Source organism: Zonotrichia leucophrys, chromosome 1 (genome assembly GCF_028769735.1).
Source record: "Zonotrichia leucophrys gambelii isolate GWCS_2022_RI chromosome 1, RI_Zleu_2.0, whole genome shotgun sequence".
Classification (NCBI taxonomy): Eukaryota; Metazoa; Chordata; class Aves; order Passeriformes; family Passerellidae; genus Zonotrichia; species Zonotrichia leucophrys.
The window spans coordinates 94,730,261-94,755,912 of NC_088169.1; the positions used below are offsets into that span (position 1 = coordinate 94,730,261).

At 37.6% G+C, this 25,652-nt stretch overlaps 1 protein-coding gene across 1 annotated transcript in view; it reads right to left on the minus strand.

Annotated features, from left to right (window-relative positions):
- MAN1A2 (mannosidase alpha class 1A member 2) overlaps positions 1 to 25,652 on the minus strand; it is a 133,979-nt gene that overhangs the window by 70,078 nt on the left and 38,249 nt on the right. Inside the window, exons 3-4 of the mRNA XM_064723042.1 lie at positions 18,452 to 18,548; positions 2,268 to 2,386 (exon numbers count right to left, since the gene is read on the minus strand). Coding sequence (XP_064579112.1) covers positions 2,268 to 2,386; positions 18,452 to 18,548 — 216 coding nt within the window. The remainder of the gene's footprint in view (positions 1 to 2,267; positions 2,387 to 18,451; positions 18,549 to 25,652) is intronic.

The following is a 25,652-nucleotide window of genomic DNA, read 5'->3' on the forward strand; positions in this document are numbered from 1 at the left end:
TATCCTAAGGCAATCCACATGCAAGGGTCTGTACTGTTGCAGTCTCTAGATCCAAACTGAAATTCTCATGCACATCTTTGTGACACCAAATGACAATTCTAGTTACAGCTTCAACCGATTTCAATAAAATCAAATTAGTTTTTCTCCTGCCCTCTAACCATTTTATCACCACAAAGTGCAATTACAGTAATTTGGGCTGGTGGAAAAGAAGGCAAGGACTACACATTTCTATAATTCAGCATCTTCTCTTTTATGCTTCAGCATAGCACCAAACCTTCTAGCTTTAAAAGAGAAAGCAAAATAATAATTAGAGAATTCCCATAATGCACTTTTTAAACCTAAATTACTAAACTCAAATTCAGAGCTCTATTTTAACATAATCTTTGTCTCGGAATAGCTTTTCTGTTATGACAAGTAGTACTGCAGGACCACTGAGAAATTCAAGAGAATAAACGATTTTATTGCCTTCTTCCACATTATTTTCCCTAGGTTAAATTCAACAGTATCTTTTGACTCATTTAACCCACAAAAAATTAAGAGGAATCAGATAGTTTTAGCAACTGACTCCCTCTGTGCCCCATTCAACTAATTTTCCACATACACTCCATCTGTCTCCCCCATAAACTTCTCTTCAACCTATTAGACACAGAAATATAGTTTTATTAAGAGATTTTGAGATAGGCAAGACTTTTCCTTTTATCCAGAAAAGTCACTACAATGTGCACTGAACAAGCTGAGTCACCAATCTGCACACAGCTGAAATGACTTTTACAGGTACGTCTTTCCTTTTGTGCTATTTCTCTGGTACCTGCAGTGCTTGGATCAAAACTAAATTCATTTTGCACATATTACATATTTCCAAAAGATTATGTGAATAAAAATTTATTCAAACAGCACTGATTAAAACTTGGAAGTTTGAAATATTCCCAAATGTTTTTAGTAAAACGTTTTCCCTTTTCACATAGAGGTGATACAAGAAAAATAACACCAATGCAGCATGATTCCACTTAATACCTATTAAAGTCATGAATCACACATGCAGTGGGACAGTGTAAAGTGAAACCAATGATTTCCATTTCCCAGTAGAAGAATCCAAGAGGATCAAATTTATGTATTTATTTATAAACTCCAAACTATGTAAGGAAATTATTCAAGTTTGGTGTATACACAAGACAACTCATTAACCTTCAGAAATGGTTTTTGATACATAGGAAGATGTAACTGAACCCCAGAGGGTCATGTAAATTTCTTCCATCCAAATCCTAGATTAATACTGCAAATTTATATTGAAATTGCCTTAGATCAGACAAAAGTTATGGAAGCAATTTAGTTCATCCTCATAATGGCATCATTATCTCTACACTGTCTCTGATATATTTAGGATCTTCAGTTTTAGACTGAATAATTATCTAGCACTAACAGAAAAAGCAGAGTAAAAATTCTTTGATGTTTGCCAGACAGTCAAGGTATAAATCAAAAGGAAAAAGCCCAAACAAATAATTTCTGAAAAGTGGGTTAAAATAAAGAAACAACAGTAAGCATTTGCTGAATTTGGAGTATACAACTATATTTCATTAGGTGCATTTACTGAATGAAAAATGATTTTTGGAACCGTAGGGCAAATCCAAGGACTGAAATACAAATTCCATCACAGAGTCTGTGACAGTCCCAAAATTAGTACAAAGAACACTAATCAATAAGACTAAAATAGAGCCATTTCTTCCATTTTATGCTTCTCAAGAATGTCAGATACTGTATGACCAACTGGGAAATTCTTGTGATAGATTAAGAGCCTGTAGGAAAACTCACGAATTCAAGTGGCATATTTTGTGTTTAAACTCTTAAGAAATGGAAGAAGAGATTGTATTCTTAAGTAATTTACACACGGTAGTTTTGGGGAAAATTGTCTTTCATACCTCAGTTATTTGCAACGACTATCAGCCCATAAAACCCCATCTTTGTGTCTTCATTTCTGAGATCTGGTTGTTTTTCACAAAACATTTTCTGTTACTTCCATTATCCAGTTATAATTTGTACTTTGAAAATACAATATATAGGTGTATTTCTACTTAGAATCATAACTGTGAAAAGGTCATGGCATTTTTTTTTCCTAAAACAAAGTTAGATACACAGAGAATGTCACATCTGTTACAAGTTCACATCTAACACTTTGATCCGTAATTTTTATTAAGTTTCACCTGAAAGACCTCTTCCAAGATGAACACTTGAATAGAACTACAGAAATATTTAGGGCAGGCTCTACTCACCACACTGAAATCAAGATTTTTGTCAATCCATTCTTGTCCTTCTCTGAATTCATCGTGAAGGCCCATGATATAAAGAGTATCCAATGCATCTACTATGGTAGCACCCATTTGTGAGTTTCCTACATGCAAAAAAGAAGGGTTTCTATTACAAGTGACTATTTCACTACTTTTCTTAAGCATCACAAACTTGAGAAAATAACCCAAGCAGTAGCAAAGCAAAGTTACTACAAAGGTGTCAGCACAAAGAATTATCAAAGAATTATACTTGCTCAAAAAATGAGCAAGGAATTATCAGGTACAGAAGAGAATTCCCACTTTTCTTTCAAAGTATCAATCCTCTGGCACAGTTTGGCTTCTGCGGAGAAAAGAACGCTAAAGACAGAAAAAAAGAGTCCTTCTCATCTGCTTTCCCAACCTGAACTTGAGCAACTGTACTTTGACACAAGAAAACCCCCACAAAAAACCAAAGGACAGAAAGACATTCAGCTTCAAAAAGCTACTAGGAATTCCAGGACAGAAGCATTAGGAGAGGAAAAAAAAAAAAGGCACAGGCAAGATAAAGCAATCAGCACTTGCAGTAATGCCTTAGTAATGCCTTGCATTTCCCAACATTTACTTCTGAAATATTCAAAGTTTGGCAATTATGGGCGCTAGCTAATGATTGAAAAGCACGGCCTGATGAGCAGGGAAGCGCTGTCCGGGCGCGAGTGCCAGAGCCGCAGTCCCAAGATGTTCTCCTGGGCGTCTGCAGGGACGCGCTAGGAGCGCTAATGGATTTCTCAACTGTCACCACTTCAAGTGGAGCATTGAAAGCCAAATAAAAATCAATGGTGCTTTAAGCTAAAATGCCATTCACTTGAAACAGCAGCAATTTAGAGCTGACTGATGAGTGACTCATCGGTCTGTGCAAGGGATGAGGAGATGGTGAGCCGTGGCCCATGAGAGCCCTGATCTCCCCAGGCCATCCCAACCAAACCTGCTGCCCTCAGTAGGCACAGGTCTTGGTTTCTAGAGGAAACCAAAATCATCCTGAGTTATCTGTTTCTATGAAGTGTTTAAAAGTTCCTGTGCACCAACAAAGTAGCCAAATTTCACTGTTCATACCTGTAATCTACACACCAGGGCACACTGGTTTATAAACTCTGGTAAACTCTGATTAGCACTTTAATGATGCTAGTGACAAGTCCATTTTAGGGTTCTTTTAATGTGCTTTCCACCTATAATGGGAATCTCTATAGCAGTGTTCCTGCTTGGTAGTTCTTATTCATCCATTTCTGACTTTCACATGGTTAGAGCTATATTTTTTCCCCTCAAACATAACAGTAATTGAATGAAGCCATCATCCCCACTGTGTTTCTTTCACACATCTAAATGACTGAGAAAGCTTAATTCCATTTTCAGGGACTTCTTTCTCCAGATAATAAAAATTAAACACAACAGTATCCATGACAAAGTAACCACCAACTAATTTTTAAAGAATAGCCATGCATTGCTTTTAATTAATTTCAATTAGATGTGAAAAGCCTGAAGTTGGCAGTGTTTGTTAAGAAAATTCAAGTAGAGATTGGGACACGCTATCTTTTGCAAGATTAATTAAAAGACAAATGCTTTGACAAATTGTCCACCAGTCATACCTGTAACTCTCAGGAAATGAATTCACTGGGGTGCTCAAGTACTGTAAGGTTTAACACCTTTGGCCAAATGACAAATTCCACTGCTTATGCTAAAGTGGAGGTTGCTTTGAGCAGAGCCACAGCACTGCACTTAGCACCTTCTCAAAAGCATAATGTGACAGTTATCTAATTCATCACTTCAAAAATATGCAAATAAGACCGTGACACAAGGACTACTTCAGTACCAGCTGACAAAGTTGGCTTTTTTTTACATAAAGTTGGAATGTGTTATACAGCTTCCACCACATGCTCAAAGTAATTTCTGTTCCTTTATTTAAATCACATTGATCAAATTGTCAAATACACACAGTGTTTGAACGAATAGGGATACATAAGTCTTGCAAAATCCTGGAAGTTCCTCTTGCAATAGTTTCAAAAAGTAAAAACTTTCCAACTTAAACACAGTGGTAATCAGATCAGTAAGCTCTCGTATTCTTCAGCTTGCAAGGGATGCAGAAAACACATTGCATGGAAATGGCCTGGTGTGTCATTGTCCACCACCCTACCTCCCCACACCTACTCCAAAGGACTTCAAACACCATGGTACAATCTTCCACAGTTTTCTGGATCTCAGAACGACATTCCACTCTCAACAATATGGGAGAGCAGTATGTTGGGGGCAAGAATATCTACTTGCCAGATGTCAAGAAAGTATCTTCAAAACCACAAATTTAAACAATCCTTTTCACTGAATTCTCTTTGCACAGAGCCACAAAAGAAGGGGCATGGAAATTAAAAAGCACATAACGTTTGCCATCTAACAAATCCAATAGATTAATTCAGAAAGAACAGAACAGAGCTCTCTCCAGAGCTCATCAAAGGGGTTCAATGTTTCCCCAGAGCATCCCATAATGACTGAAAAATATGACCTCACCAAATAAAGACAAGAAATTTGCTTTCGCTATACCTGTGTTAAAAGCAAACCCTCAACCCCATATACAGAGATCTCACCTAAACCAGTAGGTCCCTACAGCCTGCTTCTACAGATCCTTTGGTGCTGTTTGCAGCCACAGAAACAAGTGCAGCCCAATAAAACTGGCTTGTTCAGCACTTTTTGTCCCTAAGAGTCAATTCAAGGCATAGGCTCACACTCTGAGATTTTTGTCTGGGCCATACCCTAATACTTTGTTCAAGCCCTAAATCCAGCTGCCTTTACACTCCTTTCTTTCACCTTTTATGCTTATCTTTTCTAGAACCATGAATGTCCAACAAAACATTACTGAGAAAAGCCTCTTCTATTTTCATGTGTCTCTTTCCTAAGCAGTGATGGGCACCTGTTTCTGAGGCACAAATCAGTGTGGTTATAGTTTCTAGACTCCATGTGAGAGCTCAACTCATTTTAATCCCAATCTCGTAAGGATAGCATATATATCCCAACCAATAATAAATAATTAGTTTTTCTTTTTTTATACAAGCAGACTATTTCAACCAAACTTGAGTTATTTTTCTTTTTTCTACACATGAGTACTTCTTCCTTGAGGAAGACCCAGAAGAACAATCTTTGCATTTTCAAATCCTTCTGGCTGAAAATGTTTCCAAAAGGTCAAGAGACGAGAAATCAAAATTTTGCAACAGATTGTCTGCCCAGTCTTCTTCCTTTAGTGTCAATCAGGCAGCAGGAAGCAAGCTAATTCCTTCCTCATGGGCATTGAGGTGGAAAAGTCCAAAATGCAGAATTCACACTCAGAAGTCTTGTGTCAACAAGAATACAGGGCAGAACTGAACATAACGCAACACTGAGGACAATACACATTTAACACCTTGGCTGCTCCACACTGTAAGACAGGTACAACTTAAAACTATTTGTGGGCTACATGATGCTTGGTCAGAAAGTAAAATTAGCTCTCAGCTTCTTTCTTCAAGGACTGTGTAGAAAGGATGTCATTCTTAATTTGTTCTTAAGCAAGACCTTCCACTGAATTCTTCAGTATCTACAGCTTGACCGAAACAAGCAGTGACATTTTTAATCTTAAAATGTACCACACTTGCAGCAAGGCAGAGACTGAAAACTGAAGAAGGAAGAAATAGCAAGTGCTCCAGTCACTAGCCTGCACTAGGGTCAGTGTGCTGCTATAGGTAAAGCAGAAATGGATAGGTAGTGGTCCTTCCCCCTACTGATGCTGATAGAAACCATTCATCTAAAGTCATAAAGTGAAATAATTTTCCAGTCATAATAGAGAATGCTCCTTTTTTTTCTTTCACAGCCATGCCAAGATCCATAAATTTTGGATCAAAAGGACAAGGGGACAACCTTCCTGGAATTAAACTGCAGAAGGTATCATTTGAAGTGCCATAAAGTAACCCTAAATGATGAGATAACAGTTTATAGTATACACTTCTTGCTACCACCTCAAGCAGTCTATTATTACTCCACATATAGAGGGAGCAGATGTCTCATTGTGGTGAAAAAAGCCTATAAAACAATTAAACTATAATAGAAAATAACACTTCTGCTAGCTGAAGGCACTCCTCCCGGGTCTGCCTCTGTTCAATACAAAGGCTCAGCCAGTCATGTCGCAGAAGATAATAACCAATTCCAAAAAGGCTCCGTTTTAAAAACGTCAGATTAGGAAGTTTCCTCTCCATATAATTATAGTTCTAGTTGATTGAGCTCCAAATTTAATGAAGTTTGCCTAATGAATGCAATGCCCATTCTTCTAAATAAAACAGAACATCCATCATGAGCTAATGGAAAAAATTTAGCAGTGAAATAGCTGAACTATTAAGAAAATCATGCACACTCTCATTAAGCAAAAGTATTATTCCAAAGGACTGCAAAATGGTAATTCAAATTTGTAGTTAGACTTCAGTTTCTTGAGATAAGTCAAATAATTCCTTCACTCAATGCCACATAAACTACAGTTTGAAATTTCTATCAAATAATATGACTAAGTGTAAATATCAGGGCCTCTAAAAGAAAAACAGTCTTCTTATCTAAAATTCTTTCAGTATGCCAAGGCACTAGATGAAGAACAGGCTTATTAGTACCATTTGAAAGTCCCACGAGAGACTATCAGAGTACAAGGGAGACAGATCGCTGTCAAGTGTTCCACAACAAAATGAATATGAAGAAAATAAATAGCCCATTTTCATTAAACCATAAGAAAAAGTGTAGAGATTTAGAACATCTGATATCAGCCTATACCAGCTCAGGGTTGCTTTGTGTATTTATTATGTGGAAGCAGAAGAGACTATAAGCAGTGAGGTACTAGAGAAAATATATTAATAGATCAACTATGCATAGATCAACTATGAACAGAAAAGACTAAAGATATGAGACATAGACAAGTTAAATAAGGAACAAGACAACAAAACTCTGCACCAACAAACTGAAGTCATGCACTAAGCTGGAAGGCAATCATCAAATAGGTGCTTCACAGAAACTTTGATTATTTAACATCTCACCCATACCTCCTCATTACTTCAACATGTATACACCACACACAAATCTCATTACCTCTCCTACAAACAATTCCATAGGAGTTTTCATTGGCCCAAGTGGAGGGTTGAGCAGGGATAGTGACTCTGCATGGAAGCAAGTTAATTTTCTTCACAGCAGCTTGTATGGTGCTGTGGGGTTTGGATGTGTGACTAAACCAGCGTTGGAAACACGTGAGAATTTTGACTATTGCTGAGCAGTGCTTGCACAGCATCAAGGCTTTCTCTTTCCTGACCCCTGCATCCCCACAGTGAATAAGCCAGGGGAAGGCATAAGGTTGGAGACAGAATTTCCTTCTTAGACTTTCCCCCTCTGCCTGTGCTCCAACACCCCTGTACCACAACTGTGTGAGTGTCTTACAACACACTTGGCACTTACCCAGAGACTTGCTAGAGGAGTAACAAACCTGAAGGAAACCCAGCCTACTCAAATGGATCTCTCATTACCAAAATGTACGCTGCTGCTATGAAGTCAAGCAAACCAGCCTAAGTGTAAAACTATCAAGGCTGCTCTGCTTCCAAAGAAATCATATAAACACAAAGAAGTCATATAAATAGATGCATGTAACCATTCCTACTCTTCTGCCTCAAGCAGTAACTGAGAAGGAAGCATTTTATTTTTCCTCAGCAAAGACAGCAGATGACACGCCCAAAAGCAGGATGCTCATCAGTCCATTTACAATCAAGGTAGGGTTTTCATATTTCCTAAACCAGTGACAAAATCACACAGGAATAAATAACAGTAATAAAGACTCTTATTCTCCTTGGCAAGGATAGCCTGCAGACATCAGCAGCAGCTACATTTTGAAGAAAGCTAAGGGAAATTGCAAGACTGAGGAAGAACAAGAAGTTAGATACACTAAAAGCATTTGGGCAATTACTGAAGACAATTGTCTCTACACCACACAAAGAGCAAGGATCTCTGTGTTAAGACATCCCTGCAATCAAAATAAATTATTTTATACCCTAGAAAGCAGACTTATCTTCCTAAGCAATAAAAAGCTGGAATCCATAGTTATGTGCAAAGACTAGAGATCTAGATGCAAGAAAATAGCTTTCATTCTCAAAACAGCTTCCCATGGCCAATGGGATGCTGATATTGACTGACAGAACCATAAGATACAAACAGAAATAATGCCAGAAATACTATTGGTCTCAGCCTGTCTCATATCTGTTTCTTTTTTTGCCCTGGACAGGCATCACTTAGTGGAAGCTGAACCTACTCCTACTGGTGCAGAACATGCTTGATTGGTGGTGAAGCTACTTAGGGATGGAGGCAGGATCAGCTTGCAAAAGGAATTTAAGAGGAGCAAAGCCTCAAGGGATAATTTGCCGTAATTTCTAAGATAAATCTCCACTAAAACAGGCAACCTCAGCTTCAGACTCATCCAGCACTACTGACAAAGCAACCCAACCATTGGGGTGTACACAAGCATAAAGCAGATCCTCCCCTTTCCACTACAGTGGTTCCAGAAACAAAAGAGGAGATGTAAAGCCTCCCTAAGGAGAAATATATACTCTCACAACACTCTGAAGTGTTACACTCTGAAGGTAAAAGTTTAGTTATTTTTCACACAGGCAGTTATTTTAATTCCCAGCAACTGAGTGAAAATGCTTCCTTGATAAACTCAGCCTGACATTCAATACAGAGTTATTACAATCCTAAGGAAAATAAATATTCTTGTTATTGTTATTCCTGTCTGCCCAGATTCATAATGGCTGAAAAATACATATTGGGCAAGACTGCACTATATATTAGAAAATACACCAATTTCTAGTCCAAAAGATTTAAATAATTCAAGTTTTTAGACTGTAGCAACAGAATTTCTTGATGTGACAGACAATTAGAGACATAGTAGGAAAATATGTAACATGAAAATTAAAAGCAAACAATTATCAACAATTTTCTGTATCTCTAATGAGAGTCTGGCAATAAAGCTGCCACTGCTGAAGCATACCACTTGCAAAATATCTTAATGACTCACGAGGAACAAGATAACGTTTAAGAAAATTAATTAAACTTTTGAACAAGAGAGTTTAATTTCACTGAGAAAACAAGTGCTTCAAAATTAGTCAATGAAACTACACACTTCATACAAAACTGCAGTGTATGATTTCAGCTCAGTCATAAAATGCAATGAATAAGCCTGTAAGTATCCATGAAGAAACCAATTGCCTTTAACATTTTAGACTAATTAAAAAAGCAGAACAAAAAAATAAGCATGTTGATTGCTTAGTTCTGTTAAATTGCTGATAATAGACAACATGAAAAGGAGGTCTTAATGTTTTGTATCAGACAATAGAGTACTTCAGCATATAAATAACATTAAATGATCAATTTTAATGCTTTCCTTAATTTCATAACTGAGGAGGTCATGGGAGTAGAACACTGAATTGTATGCTAGACTTTGAACCTATTAAAAACTGGACCTGCTGGTATTTGTTAATAATCAACAAACTGCTGCCTGAATACCCATGCTCTTAGGACCCAAATTTTAAAACTTTGTCTAAAAATCTACACTGCAATAAACCTTCCTCTTGACTGCTCTTCACTTGATTGATTTACTTTGCTCCCTAAATCTTACATGGCCCTTCAAATTAATTCAAAATTCATGCAAGCAAGAGCTGAATGCAGTACCCCCTAGTACAAAGACTGAATATCCTCAGACCATTTCAATTTTCTACATTTCTATCCAATTTCCTCCATTTTTTTTTGTTCTCTTATTTTTAAGCACAAAGACCAAACTCTATTACTGTACACAGGAGGAGAACTGTGTGCAGACCATAATAAAGATTAATGTTGGAACTATGATATGAGTTAGTGGAAGGTTAAGACCTGATGATAACTGAAAGCCACAATGTCAGGAGAGGAAGGTTAGGATGAATTTCAGAGTAGGAAAGGAAAGAGGGAGAGAAGATGGCATTGAGTACAAAGGAGGCCATGGAAGCACATCAGAAAGAAAGCAAGAATAATGTGTGAAAAGTGAATGGTGACAGCAAATCTGCTGTATATACAAAGCAGTCAATCAGAACTAATCAAAAATATAGATCTGAAGTAAGCCCATTTTAAGAAAACAGGAAGTGGAAGACTGAAGGGAAAAGTATTTGTCAATGATGGCCTGGAAGTATGAAGAGCCTAAACACTAGCAGCAATCAGTTAAACACCATGGCAAGCAAAGCAAGATTAATATTTGAGAGTAAATAAGAGAACAAGATGTTATCTGGACTTGAGTATAGTTGTGTGACTTTATATAAAGCAAGCTAAGTACAGGTCTTCCATGACAAGATAACAATCTCTCACAGATAATTGTAAGCTAAATTACTTTGTCAGCTAGGCAGTAGGAAAAGGCATATCAAAAAAACAACACCTAAGAGCCATCATGGCACACAGGCTTTTCTATCTTTACATTTGGGCCACTTCCACACACTTTGGTCCAAGCCACATCCTAAATTTTCTTTGGGACAGCATAAGAGGAGCAGATTTCCAGTGGGATAGCCACAGAACTTCACCAGATGGGTGCAAAACTTGAGTGAACAGTAGCAGTGTATCAGGCACAAGCACAGTGCTCCACTCATGTGGTTGAGCTGTTCCTGAATTCCAGCTGCCTGGTGCATCCTCTGGCTTCAGATGACAGCAAAGCACACCCACACCTGACTCCCTCACCATACACATGCCCATGGAGTTGTCCTCAGCAGATTTAGTTTTACAGCTCAGAATGCTAATTCTTACTCAGCTGTCATTCCTGTTCATATTTTTAACACTGTCCAAAACAAGGTTGCATGGCCTTATGTTCACTTCCTTATTATACCCCCTGCACTCAATTCCAAAATGTAGGAAAAAAGTTTAAATTCATGAATAGCATTCCCACAACCTAAATAATTCACAATTCAAAATAAATTATAAGTCCAAAGATTTCCAATAAGAAACATTTTTTTTTTCCTCAGAGCAAACCATCTGGTTTATAAGAGAAAAACAGAAGAGAATGCTATTGGGAAGAATCAAAATTCTGAGCCCCAGCCCTGAACTCTAGCATGATTAATTTTTTCACTGCCATTTCATGCAGATGTTTACCTCACTATCCTATGTGTGTGTAGGTGAGGTGTGTTTATCTAATTTCACTTTGCATTTGTTTGTTTTGTGGTATTTTCTCATTAAAGCAGAATTTTCAGTCTTCTGAATAGGATTTAACGTAATTGCTTCAGACACTTAAAGAAGTCACTGAGTACAACTGCCCTAATTATGTTGTACATGAACTAATACAAACTGTGTGAGAAGAATTCAGTAAGAATATTGCATTATTAAAAAGAACAAGACGACAGCTGCTTGTGGTGAATTTTCCTGTTTTCCTGATACGCATAGGCCCACTTTTGACAGTTTGATGAAAGTGACATTCAAAAAAACGTTCTTACTAAGCAGTTGTTTTTATCTACAGCACCAGTATTGTAAAACACTTAAGAGGGAACATACAGACAGATTGTATCCTGTCTGCACAAAAAAAATTTGCAAGTTTCAGAGAACAACTATATTCTGAATAATACACAGATACACATTGCAGTGAAGCAAAACAGTGTTAACAAATCACTATTTGCCCAATTGGCAGCATCAATCAGAAAACAGCTTTAAATGAGATAAACGAGGGAAAAGTCAGAAATTTTGTAGAGGGAAGTGTTGTCTTAGCATCAATGTTAAAGTCTTTTTAAGAAGTGAACTTGCATATCGACAGAAAATATACACAAAATCTCTGAGAAAACTGACCTGCCACACAGTAAAAGAAAATTGTTCTCATGCAGATGAATAATGGTTTAAAAGATAGGAAATGGGATAAGTGTAAACAGCCCTCAGTGTGAGGTAAAATCACCAGTGGGATCCTACTGAAATGATTAGGTTGGACAAAAGCTTAAATATGAAATAACTAAAAATATTTATAACATTAGTATAAATCATTGGGTACAGTGGATGAGGATTTCCAAAAGGAATGCTATTGGAGAAATGCTACCCTGTACTGTGTTTGTAGACTCAACAAGGAGCCTAAAAGACAGAGAATATAATTATTAGGAGAGGAACAGCAGACGAAACAGAAAATGGAGCAAAGTTTTAGCCTTCATCTTAAAGATCAAAAAAGACCCCAAAACCACCGCCTTGAAAATATACAAAGAAAGAAAATAACAACATATTAGGTATGAAAAATGTAAGTAAGATAAATGAGTTTACAGGCTAAGACCCTCCATGCAGGACAGGGGCACTACTGAGGGCATATGCAGTTCTACAAACCCAAGAACGGCAAGCAAGAGATGAATAATGGATTTATTTCTTTTTTCCAACACCAAAACCAGTAATCCAGGACAGCGAGCAGCCTTCAAAACTAAAAAGTTTTCTACACAATATCAAATCACACTATGGAACCACTCATAGTGGGTTATGTTGCTCTTAAGGTTGGCCAGACTCCAAAGCAGTTTGGATAAAATCAAGGAAAAATCAACTAGAAATGATTAAATAAAACTTGCTGCCTCTGACCACAGAAGCACTAGCACTATACAAACTTCTGTAAGGCTGTGGAGTACTCTGAGACAAGCTCACTATGAGCTTTTCCTGCTCTTACATGTCTTCCCCAGGTACCTGCTGTGAGCAATTTTTGAACACTGAGTAACAATCATGTTTGATCTGTCATCTGACCTAAAGGAACTTTTCTTCTGATATTAGAACACTGTTTTAGTTTCAAATAAAGCCAGCAGCTCAAGAGTTATGCTCTTTCTCAAAATTTTATCTTTTCAAAGTTCTTCTTACTGGTCAAAAAAATACACATTCAATGTACTTATAATATTCAACATTATCTTGCTGTAATCACTCATTGTGGAGTTTGCAGAGGACAGATGCATAGGCCTGTCTTAAGGCCATTTCCATTTATTTTAAAATTGACTTGAACCTGAAATACAGAGATTAGGCTGAAATTTGCATTGTGAAATTACCTCTCTTCCCTAGTTAGCAAGAATGGATTTTCTTTCCCCTTCCATTTGCCACAGAAAGAGGCAATAATGACTAAATTACTTGTGCATGTACAGTTAAAAGATAAGAACTACTGCTCACTAAGGAGGCTTTTGTTTATCAAGATAACATATAGTCAAGAACATTTTTGTTTACATATACAACTCATATTCCCTTTTTGTGCTCATTTATCCTCTGCATGGATTCAGAGGTTGAACACACGCACAGAAAAAGGATGTTGAGCAGAAGCTGTGATTTCCATCTGTCTTTTTATTAGGATTTTACGGTGAGAAGACACGAGAAGTTTTCCACCATATTTTTAAAAGGTCATTCCAGTCTTCAAAGTGTATAATCTGTTTTCTTTCCAGTAAAAGTGTTTGTCTCCATACTATTTATAAACAGGTATCTTGCCAGCTAAAAACCAAACAAATGAACAAACCAGAAAATACAAAAGGCTTACTAAATCAGACACCCTTGACAATTAATGTGAACTTCAAAAGTAAATTACAACTAATCAGGTGACAGCAGATGATAATACCAGAGCAGCTCAGGCAGCCCAGTAACTGCCAAAAGGACAGATAACAAAAATGTCTTATAAATTAAAGAATATTTCCAAGGGTAAATAATAATAAAAACTCTGTTATGGTGTTTTCTTTTAGTGCTTAGAAGAAATATTCCACCCCTCACTTCAGGAACCACAGAGTGGACAAAGAAATCACACTGCTCTCCCAAGCTATACTGTACTTGTCAAAGGCATTGGAAAAGCAGGCTCCTGTGCCTGACTCAGCTCCTTCCTGCAGCAGCCTCCCATCCTTGCAGTGTGACAGATGCATTTTCTTTGGGAGTTTTGCTGCTCCTGCTCCCCGGCACAGGGAGAAATGCACTGTCAGATCTCCATTGCTTAGCAACACGAGGAGCTGCTGCAGGAGCTTCCTACGCTGCTGCGGCACCGGGCAGTCACCTCAGCAACTTTCCCCCGTGTCACCGGGATGCATCAGTGGCACTGGCAGCAAAAGGCTGAGGCTGGGCATGCTCAATGATGTGGTACAAACCAAGTAGTCCATTGGTATATCAAGGAATATTCAACACATGAGCTTCCCCGCCTGAATCCTTGAGTTATTCCCTTGGACATATCTCGCTCACCAATGACACTTAAAATGCCAGACAAAAAATTCCTCATAAAAGAGAGGACAGATTTATTTGGTCAAGTTTTAAGGAAGAGATAAGGCACTGCATTGCAGCCTTGGGGCTCTACCAGGTACCACAAATGCAATCACAATGCAACTTCACTGACAATTCTCTCTTCCCCCTTAGAAGACAGGATCCCAAGAGAGAGCTGGCAGGCAGCTCAGGTTAAATTGACTGTTTGAATGGCATGTGAGGTGAAAGAACAGGAGAGACATGAAAGCACTATCAATGCATGAGACAGCTCTAGTGTGACAAAATACAAAATAATGACTTCATTAAATCTTTGGGCATGAGAATAGGCATGTGTATATGCAAGCATCCACAAATTCTAAACTTTTAAAACTTTTTATCACTATTAAAATCTTTCCACACCCTTCAAAACACATCTAGACATATAACTATGGATTATGTGCATTACCAGATCATCTTCATATAAAGCAGCTCATCTCTGACAGAATACATCCAAATGCAAGGTTTAGGCATGCACTGCTAGTAATATGGGAAGTTTTCAATTTTGCAAGAATTGTATCAGTACTTGCCATGTACTTATTACTTGACAAACTGCACATCTTCACTTTATTTTTAGATAATTAAAATTAGCAAAACAAACCAAAAAACAAGCTCAACATAAAACACACTACGAATGTCAGAACTCTCATTTCAGAAAGCATCAGGTTAGATGACAGTCCACAATTTCTAGTTTTGGTGAGGACAGTGCTCCAAATTGCCCAAGTATTGTCGATTTTCTTTATATTTTTTCCTTACAGTAGTTCAGGTTCTCAAATAAACATATTTTAGAAAAATACAGATTGAAGACTGATGCAAACTAACTAGTACTAACTACTCAATTTAACTCACGATAAAGTATCCTTACAGCTTATGCTATGGTAATTAGTTCATATTATACTGGATACAAACACATACAGTTTAAAACTCTGAAGCATATCAGGACTGAATAATTTTGATGGTGTTTTCAGGAGATGTTCACCTACATCAAACAGAGACAAATCATCTTCAAACAGCATGTTTCAGTGGTTACTCTCATCCTCAAAGCAAATCCAATCAGATTTCATTAGAGGGAGAGAATCCAACAATACCATCAACTACTCTGGTTCATGCTAAACTCAGAAAACCTCCTGAAGCAAGCTCAGTGTTTACTGTGCTTGCTCATTATCTTACATGCATCATTTTCATAATCAGCCTCTTTACCCTTGGTGTTCTAATGAGAACTTGACCAGGATCCCACACAAACCCCCTCTGCAACAAGACCCTGCAGCTGCCATCAAATTTTTTCACCAATTTAAGCAGGCCAACAAAATAGGCCAACTTTTCTTTCTTAGCTTAGCTGCTACAACCTTCAGCAGAGCTGCAAATAAAAATTTACACTGGGAAGAAAATTTACACCTCTCTGCTGCACCTTCTCCTTGACTTTTATATTTCATTTTACAGGGTAGGAATAAATGCCAGCCTTTTCAAAAGCAGTTATCACCCCATTTCACCAAGAGAGAACCTATTAAAGTTTGTTTCATATATCATCTAAATGTAAATATCTTTAAAAGCTCGCCCACTCCCAGTCATACTTTCTCAATGCACTACCATACTACCAATGCTGTGACCCAGCTGTGGAAGAGGCGCTGCTCAAGATACTGCCCAACTACACAGTTTGAAAGACAGTATTTTTAGCAGACTCTCCTTTACAATTTACAGTCAGACATCTCAAAAAGACTGGCAAGAGTTTCTTGCTGCAGGCCAACTAAAGCAACCTACCATGTTTTGTCATAAAAGTCAAACTAATAATTGAGGAAGCCCATAAACACCCTTGCTGGCATGCTTCAGCAAGGCATAGAGCATCTTGCTTTAAAGTTTATAAAGTTTATCCTTCCTTATATTTTTAATTACTTAAAACTAAGATTTAAGCGCAGAGAAGACCACCTCCTCTGCCCTTCTCTGACCCCAGACTGACACCTGCTAGATCTTGCAATGTTAGAAACAGTTGTGTTCTCCTTGGCATAGATATAGATATACACTGCTTTAGACAAAAGTGGAGTCCAACGAGGAAGACTAATGACTTATTTGTCTTCCAAATTGAATCGTGTTTAACCTCACTTGGGAGTTATCAGCAAACCTGATTTCCCAAAGATTCATGCAAAGGGCTGCCTTTCATTCAACCAGCAATACCATCTTCTCGCAGGATCTCATAGACGTGCTAGGAATTGAAATGGAAGCACAGTAGATTGCAGTAATGGCTGAAAATAGTTTGGATCAAATCATCTTTGAGATGAATAATAAAAACAGATTTTGCTGAGCATCTTTTTATTAAAACTAGCATGAGGCTTCAAAAAAAATTAAGCAACCCTTCTATAAAGCAAATACTGCTAGGAATCGTGTCAATAGGGGTAATAGAGATTGGTAAAGAGCTTGGAATAACAATACAGCCTAAGACAGTCCTTGACAAAGACCAATTTCCACACACATCTCCCCCATCAACCATCCACCAAATGAACAATAGCTGATTCTATTTTAGACTTGATATATGCTGAAGATTATGTGTTTCAGAAAAGTTTTTCATATGAAATAGACTTGAATAGAGCAATCATGACATGATTTGGCTAAAAGCTAAATGGCACAAAATAGCATCTGGATTTTAAAAGGACAAACATGTAGGGCATTGGCTGCTAGAGTTAGCTGGAACAAGAGGAGCGGAAACTTTAGCATGGACAAGGCCTGCAATTTCTTTCAGAAAGCAATGCCAAAATTTTAAAAATAAGCTCTCCAAAGAATAATCATTCCAAGAAAAAAAGCAGAAATCCTCCAGACTCATTAGCAGACATGTTAGAAGTAAGCAGAGGAGGAATGGAAAAATAAAAAGACTACAGTGAAATTGCAATTCGTAAGTGCTTCAAAATATCATGTCAGTCACATTAAAAACAAACATCATAAAAATGTCTTTCTGCCACATGAAGGAAAAAAACTTACTTCATAGAGTCTGGGTTACAAACCAAGGCTAATCTAGAACTACACATGGCAAATTAAGCAACAGATTTGCAAGTAGCAAAGACTACATGATCACAGAGGTGAACATTAAAGATTTTTCCCTGTCAAATCCAGTTTCATCAGCTGCAAAAAACATAAAGGAAAACCATCAATTAATCATAACATAAAACTAAATCACAGTAAGGTGCAGAAGAGATTTTCTTGGCGAAACTTATACCAGTGCCTATGTACAAGATAACAAAGCATCTAAGAGTGGAAGCAGCCTTTTGCTCCAGTGTTGCACTCAGCTCACTCTCTCCTTGCACTGTGCTAAGCACCACTGGTGAGGCACTGGCACAGGTTGCCAGAGAAGCTGTGGGTGCCCCATCCCTGGCAATGCTCAGAACCAGGCTGCATGGGGCTCTGAGCAACCTGGTCTCATGGAAGGTCCCAACCCATGGCATGGGGGTTGGACTAGATCATCTTTAAAAGGTTCCCTCCAACTCAAACTCTTCCATGCTTCTCATGGAACTAAACACAAAGATCTAGACAATATGAGGTGGGTGTAAAAAAAAAAAAAACCACAACCCAACACATTTATATTCATTGCATCTCAAAATATAACCCAAAAATAACCATCATTGCATCAGGACTTTCATTTATATATGTACACATGCACACAAAGCATCAGTGTACATAGACACAGCTTAGTCTCTGCAACAATAAGAACATACTACTCCCAAAAAGATAGGTCAATAAAGTAATTCAGTGAAATACCACTGAAATAATACATTTCTGTCAATCACACTTTGAAAGATTCTTTATTAAAACAGAGTTTGCTAGAAAGTTCAGGAAGACTTCCAAAGAAGACACATGGACAGAAATATTAAAAAAAAAAAATCACAAACAAACCAGAAAATATAGCCTACCAAATATGTTGGTGGAATGTCCTTTCCGGGCAATTGGTTTGAGCTCATTATGTCCCCATCCATATTGCCTATAATTGTCCCAGGCATGCTTCATCATCTAAGAAACAGGAAAAAAATAGGATTTGATTACATTGTAAAACTACTCTCTATGAATACAATATTTTACTCCTTATTTGAGATTTCATCTTTCACAAGCATCCCAGCACAGTGACTAATTATTTTGTCACTGCTCCTGTTACAGAAATCAGATTTTACAGCATGAATAAATTTGGAAAAAAATTCACGCCTATTTGACTTGAGCTACAGATCCTAATGCTCTGCATTAGGTTGTTTTCTTGTTCTTTCTTTTCCTTCAACATATGCACAGAAATTTAAGAATGTAAGCATAAGGAATGCATTTAAGTGTAACGAATTGCTTTAAAACACTGGCTAATGTCTTAAGATGCTAGCTAAAAGAAAAATATATCTACTGATACCTGAAGCATAAAAAGGATTCATTTACACTGGTACCTCCAAATAGGAATCAACAATTTTACAAAAGGCATAACAGAGTTCTCATTAGCAACACCTACTTGACAAAGATGTACCGTCATATAGTCTCTACCAAAAGAAATGCCAAAAGTTTTGCTTTTGAGAAAGCATAATGAACAAAGCAGTATAATGTTATTAATATTTACTACACAAAACATTTAGCTTTTTAACAGATATTTCCACCACCTAGTAAGAAAATTGCATCTAAAAAACTCAAAAGGTCTTGCCGACTAGTTGTGCACGAGCCACTAAGCAATGTTTTTATGAATTTGCCAAAACCCTTTAAACTCCTTACTTGTTGGAAATTCAGCAGCCACTAAATTGCAAAGTGAATGCAGTTTTAAATAAATAAATATTATTAGTACATAAACAGATAAAAGAAAGTAATAGGAAGAAATTAGATATCAAAAGACATTGACTGCCCCAGACAAAAGAACAGTAAGAAGAAACCTTTAGAACAGCCATGTGTCTGTAACCACAACATTTTACATATTTTAGTTTAGATTTCATTTTAAAAGTAGTATTAAAATAGTGTTAATATAAACAAAAGCCCCAAGAAAATGTATAGGACTTAAAATCATGATTTTCACAAGTCTGATAAATGCTTTCTAAGAGGAGAAACTATGTGAATGTAACTAACAGAACAATACTAACCCTTTAAGAAACTGAGGCAAGGCAATCTGTTTTCACTACAATTTACATGACTGCAATTTTCTTATTTTAATCAGACAGCCACCATACCCACAGAAAATGTGAAGGAACAAGCAGATGCTAGTTAAAAAATTAGATGCAGTCAGCTGCCTTACCAGCACTACCTCACATCTCTCCTCTTACTACCTCTCAGATTCCTCCTCCCACCACATTCGAAATTTAGTGGAAGTCAGCATCTTTCAAACTGCATCTAAACTGCCTGCTGAGACATGGAAAACAAAGTTTCTGTTCCCCCACAAGCATCAAGAGACCCCTATACAACCTACAAAACCGTAATTCCTTTAAATGTAAGCTGCCTCCAAATTTCCCATGGCCGTGTTAAGTCATGCCTAGACAATAAATTTGAACCCTCCACAGGCCCAAGGAGCTGGGGGGCACTTCTGTGTTAAACTGGCATCAACCTAAGCACAGCTGCCCCTCTCAAGATGCTCAAGTCCCACTCCTTTTGTCATTCAAAGTCAACTCACATGTAGCTTTTAGTATTTGTACTGATTTTGACACCTGATTAGGCCATAATACTCTAGAACTTCTTTTAGTGCCATGAACTAGCAGTGTAAGAAAAAGATGATGCAAATATATTAAAAGAGAAGAGAAAAGCCATTTCCCTAGCAGTCACAAACTCCTTAGTGTTTACACAGCACATACCAAACTGGCCAATTCATTGCTATTGAACATCAAGATGAATCAGGTAAAGGGACCCTCTCTTGAGAGGTAAGAAAACTGCAGTGTGACAAATCCAATAAAAGCCTGGGACAGGCAGTAAGCACAGAAGTTCCTCAGAGAGCTCTCACTGATGTTATCCAGAACAAACCTACAACTTTCCATATAAAATTGTTCATTAATTTAGTATGATAAAATCGAGACTCACAGCACCATTCATATGGGAAGGAACCTCAGGATGCCTCTCCTGCTCAAGGCACAATCACTTATGGGATCACTCTGGGCTACTTCAGGCTTTATCTAGCCAGGGTAGACTTAAGGACTGGGGACAGTCAAGGCTTCTGTGAAGAGTCCTTCTGTAACCTGCAGCCTGCCAGTCCTAAAAACTCTACTTGGAAAAACAGACTTAAAGGTTCAGAAAGAACTAGAGGATAAAACTAAAGGCTGACCAGTGCACTCTTTGTGTTTGAAAGCAGAGAGATAACTAAACAACATGTGACCATGACGTGGCAGATCCAACCAACTGGCTTGCACATAAGGGAAACTGGGTTTCTGAGATCTTTGGATGTCCCAAATAAATATTTCATGAAGAAGACTCAAATAGCCATTAACATTCTGATAGCAAATACCAGAACAGACCAAAACTAGCTAAGTGCAGGAGAAGAACAACTTGTTTCCTCATAGCAGAATGTTAATTGTGGAATATTTCACTGTCCTAATTCGCAGTACTTCTGGGGGGAAAGTACATAATTCATTAGAATATTTCATTCTGAAGAAACCCAAAAAAAGTATGCAAATTACACAGGGCTAAAACAGAATACATATGACACGTTTCTCTATATATAATTTATCCTAAGAAAATTTTATTAAGATAGAAACTGAAAAGGAGTACATTTCAATGGATGCATGAATTAATGCAGAAGTAACTTAAGAATACACTAGTGAGACCTGAAAGTCTCCTCAACACAAGAGACTACGACACAGTTGACTGCATCAACTAAGACTGAGATAAGAAATCGTATTTTGAGGAGACTAAGCTAGTTTGGTAAGCACAAACACGCCTGTCCTGCCTCTCTGCCTGCCCCAAAAACTAAGAATATGGTGTTGTAAGTCCTCAAGAATCATTTATGACACTAAGCAGCCAACTGATTGTTTCCAGATGAACTCTGACCATTACCTGGGCACTCAACTCGCTGCTTTCCTCCACCACAAAGCAAGCAGACTGCATGATATCATGTTAGCAGAGAGCTGCACATCACACGCAAGTGAGAAGCCCCAGAGCTCTTGCATACAGTATTAAGTTTTGTAAGGATGAGATGCCAAGAGATCTTGTAACAACATGGAGGTTTCTGTTACTGCCAGAACAGGTAGCATGTTATACTGCAGACAGAACATCTATACCATTGGGAGCAATTGTGGACATGAAAGCTTTGGAGAGACACAAGAAGACAGATGCCTCTGACAGCTACAAAATTTACGTGAGGATGCCATTTTGGCTCAGAAAGTACAAACAACATGAACTCTTGATTGGAAAAACAAAATTATTTCTATAGGTATGCTAAGCAGCGTTTACATAGTGCAAATTGGAAATGCTGAAGAATAGCTGCAGGGATAGGCAGCTTTTCCTAAAACAAAGCTCTGTCTTTAAGAGGAGAGGAAAGTCTCAGAACTGATTGGAACATCAGCACTACAGATAATAGCAAGAAGGTAAAACTATTTAAAAAACAAATGTACCCAGCCCTTAAAGAACTCAAGAGAGGTACCTCAAGCTCAGTAGAATGAAAATTACAAGCATGGATCAGTAAGTGTGAAAACCACAAGACACACATTTCCATAGCTGAAATTTCCATATCTGATAGCAGTTTATCACAGGAAAGGATTGGAACTTGGGCATGTCATATACACATCTTGCAATCTGGCCACCAGAGAACAAGCAGTTTTGACTTTTAACTGACACCATTAATGACAGATCTTGCTTTTGAAAGCAAAATCATTCATGGGGTATTGGTCTGCTGCATCCTAATCTTGAAAATGTTTCTTATGGGATGTAATGGAAATAACAACCAGCAAGATGCTGCTGTAAATACAACTTGGTAATTCTACAAAAAAGACTAATTTGGACTCTGCTGCAAGACAGACAGAAAAGGAAGAAGCAGGACGTGCCAAATGAAACTGCTTTTCTAGGTACACCATTATCTAATTGGTTTTGCTGACTTTAGAACATGTTCATGGGATCTAATCTCCTACAGTCACTGGGAAATCAGATTTTTATAAAGAAGTTTTACAAAGACAGAGTGGCAATGATGTCTTTTGACAAACAATAAAAGAAGGCTACAATTATTGAAAAGTGAGTTGTAAGGCAGTTCTACCACTACACCAGCATGTCACAAACAGTAATTCAAGGTAAGGATTGGTTGAAAAACCCCTTTCCAGTCTTAAAAACAGGACAGGCAACCAGCAGACAAAGTAGGAGTCCTGAGAAACAAGCAAAAGAACCAATTTTCTGGCAAATTGCTGTATTTACTGGTTCCTGCCATTCCATCAGGAACATGCATAACAGACAGCAAATAGGTTTTGCTTTCAAACCAATGTATTCTGATTAGGATACAATTTTGAGAGATTTATATAAACCATCTTCAAACTCTATTTTAAAATTAACCAAGGACTTGCTGACAAAATTACTGCTCAATTGGCAGATTAAAAATTAATAATCATTTTCCTACTGTTGGATGTTAATTTAAAAAATTATCTTTTCCTTGTATACTCAGATTTTTGATGAAACTTAGAAAACTCATACATTTATTTTCTGGGAACTCTATCCCAAAAGAAATTATTTTAGGCACCACTTCATGCCTCTGTTTTGCATTTTTAAACATTGTCACTGAAAAAGTCTGTTTGGAATATGTTCCTAACACACACAGAACGCTAGGTTTTCTTTTACTGTCAAATCTGGTAACAAACCCATTAATAAAACAAAAACACTTATCAGATGGAGGCAAAGTTGGAAATTCTTTTTGCTGGCATTAAATACTTGAAGCTTTAGATGCCTGATGAAATTACAAAGGAAAATCCTTCAGACTGGTGAGAACTGGAACAGTAGATATAAAGAGCCTAAATCTGGAGAGCTTCACTGCAGCAGTGAACCTTGCTCAAAAATGTTAAGAAAGCCAAATATTTTTAACTCAACATGATGCAGGTATTTTTGACCTTGGGCATGATCACGGTTTCAAGAAAGAGAATATGGTATTCACAAGATTGATTGGTGCTGCGCTGTGAAGAAAAGTAGAGCCTCTTGGATCAACTTTGTAAACAACCACAGCTGCACATCAGCCAGGAGAGAGAGGTTCCTATAGCTCCTTTCTTCCAGTCTTGTCCTTTTAGGCATCAGTCCAAGCTTAGCCATCATCTGCTTAGCCCTGCACCCCTGCCAGTTCTACCCCATCCTTTTTGAAGCTGAAAGGCTAGAACTACATGAAGCTTACAAGATGCAGGGGCACCTGAGCTTCACAGGCTGAGGTAAAAAACCTCATCTGTTCTCCTCCTCTGAAATGCTGAATATCTGCTCACTGTCTGCCATTAAGCACTACAGTGACATTTCCAAGGAGCTATAAAAAACACAATTTCTCATTCTCAAGTGTACTAAGTCACCTCACAGCTTTTCATACTTAGCATGAAGTTGGAATCTCTCCATCTCCAGCCCCAATATGCATCATTTTACATTTAGCTGAGAAATAAAAAAAAGAGATTATCACTCAGTCCCATAAGGTTTTTCTGCAATTCTTCACATTGGCAGCAAAGTTGTCATACCACTACACATCCATTTTCAAACTCTAAATAATTCATTTGTATCATTTAGAGCATGGATTCCCAGCACATGTCCTCTGTGACCTCCAGCACTGTTTATCTGCACTCTCCATTTCCTGCCTTCTAACCAGTTTTCCAGGCAAACACAGAAACTATCCTCCATCCCATGGCTGCTTAGTTCAGCAACTATTAGCAGTGAACCTTGACAAATTTTTTTTTTAAACTATGTATCCAACTATCTCTCCATTATTCATATGTTTGTTGACTCTTCTGGAGATCTTCTATGGCTTTGGAATAGAGCAGGACATCATACATATAGATATGCTCAGTGATTCTATTCCCTGTTCTGGTTTCTGGTAATCTGCAGTTCATTCAGCAGGCACAGTGTTCTGCAGTTGCTTTGGATTCCCCTTGAATCCCTTTCAAAAACTGATGCCTTGTTAGCCACTATTCCTCTGGTAACAAAGCAGAAAATAAGAATAGATGCCAGCGATGCGAATCAGGAATCCAAATCTCAGAGTGAACTAATTAGAGTGAACTGTAGGGAGTTTCAGGTAGCTCAGTATTGTATGTAGATGGTCTCTGACTTCATGGAATGCACTGTGAGAGGTTCCACATCAACTACCAGTAGCTCAGACTGTGTATCAATATCATCACTACTACCAATACTTGAGAGCTAACACCATCAGGAAAACTGCATGTTAAAAACACATTGGCATATATCCTATGGAGCTGCTCCAGCAAACACAGAGGGGACTACAGGAGAAATTATGTAAAGATGACTAACAAGAACACAACAGGATGCTCTGGCTTTCCAATCAAAGTCTCCATAGCTCAAAACACACCTATTGTCACTTGTATAATAGATCATGTGTAATTTAACACAGAGATCTCTTCAATCTAGCTGTAAGTCATGATTTTTGCTACCAGCATTTCTGTTTCACAAGAATAAATGGCATAAAATATACAAATTTAAAAAAAAATAGCAGTAAGGTCAACTAGATTTCATGGAGTCTTTTGATTTACCCAGTTGTGAAGATAGAAAATTTACCTGGAGTTTTTCTCATTTTCGTTTGGCTGATAATATCAGGTAAGTGAAATATTTCCATATTTCTTTGATTTTAATTTGCATTTATGAGTTTTAAATACTGCAAATGTGCTAATTCACTGTTGAAATACAGGTTCTTCTCACAATGGTCTGGAAAAAAGACATCTTTAATAATGAACACCTTCCTGAATTTTTAACATGCTTCCAATACTGCATAAGCGCTGGAGAATTCCGTAATTTCTACAACTTGACTAAATTGACTCATTTTTAAAACAGCCTCAAACAAAAACTTGCATTCTTCATGAGTGGCGCATTTTAAGTTACGAATCAAATCAACATATCCAGGATCTGCAGCAGAAATATTGCAAATGAAGCTGCACACTAGGATTTTATTTCCATTCTTCTATTCCAGCAAAATAAATACACTGAGATGCAAAGCTTCTCACA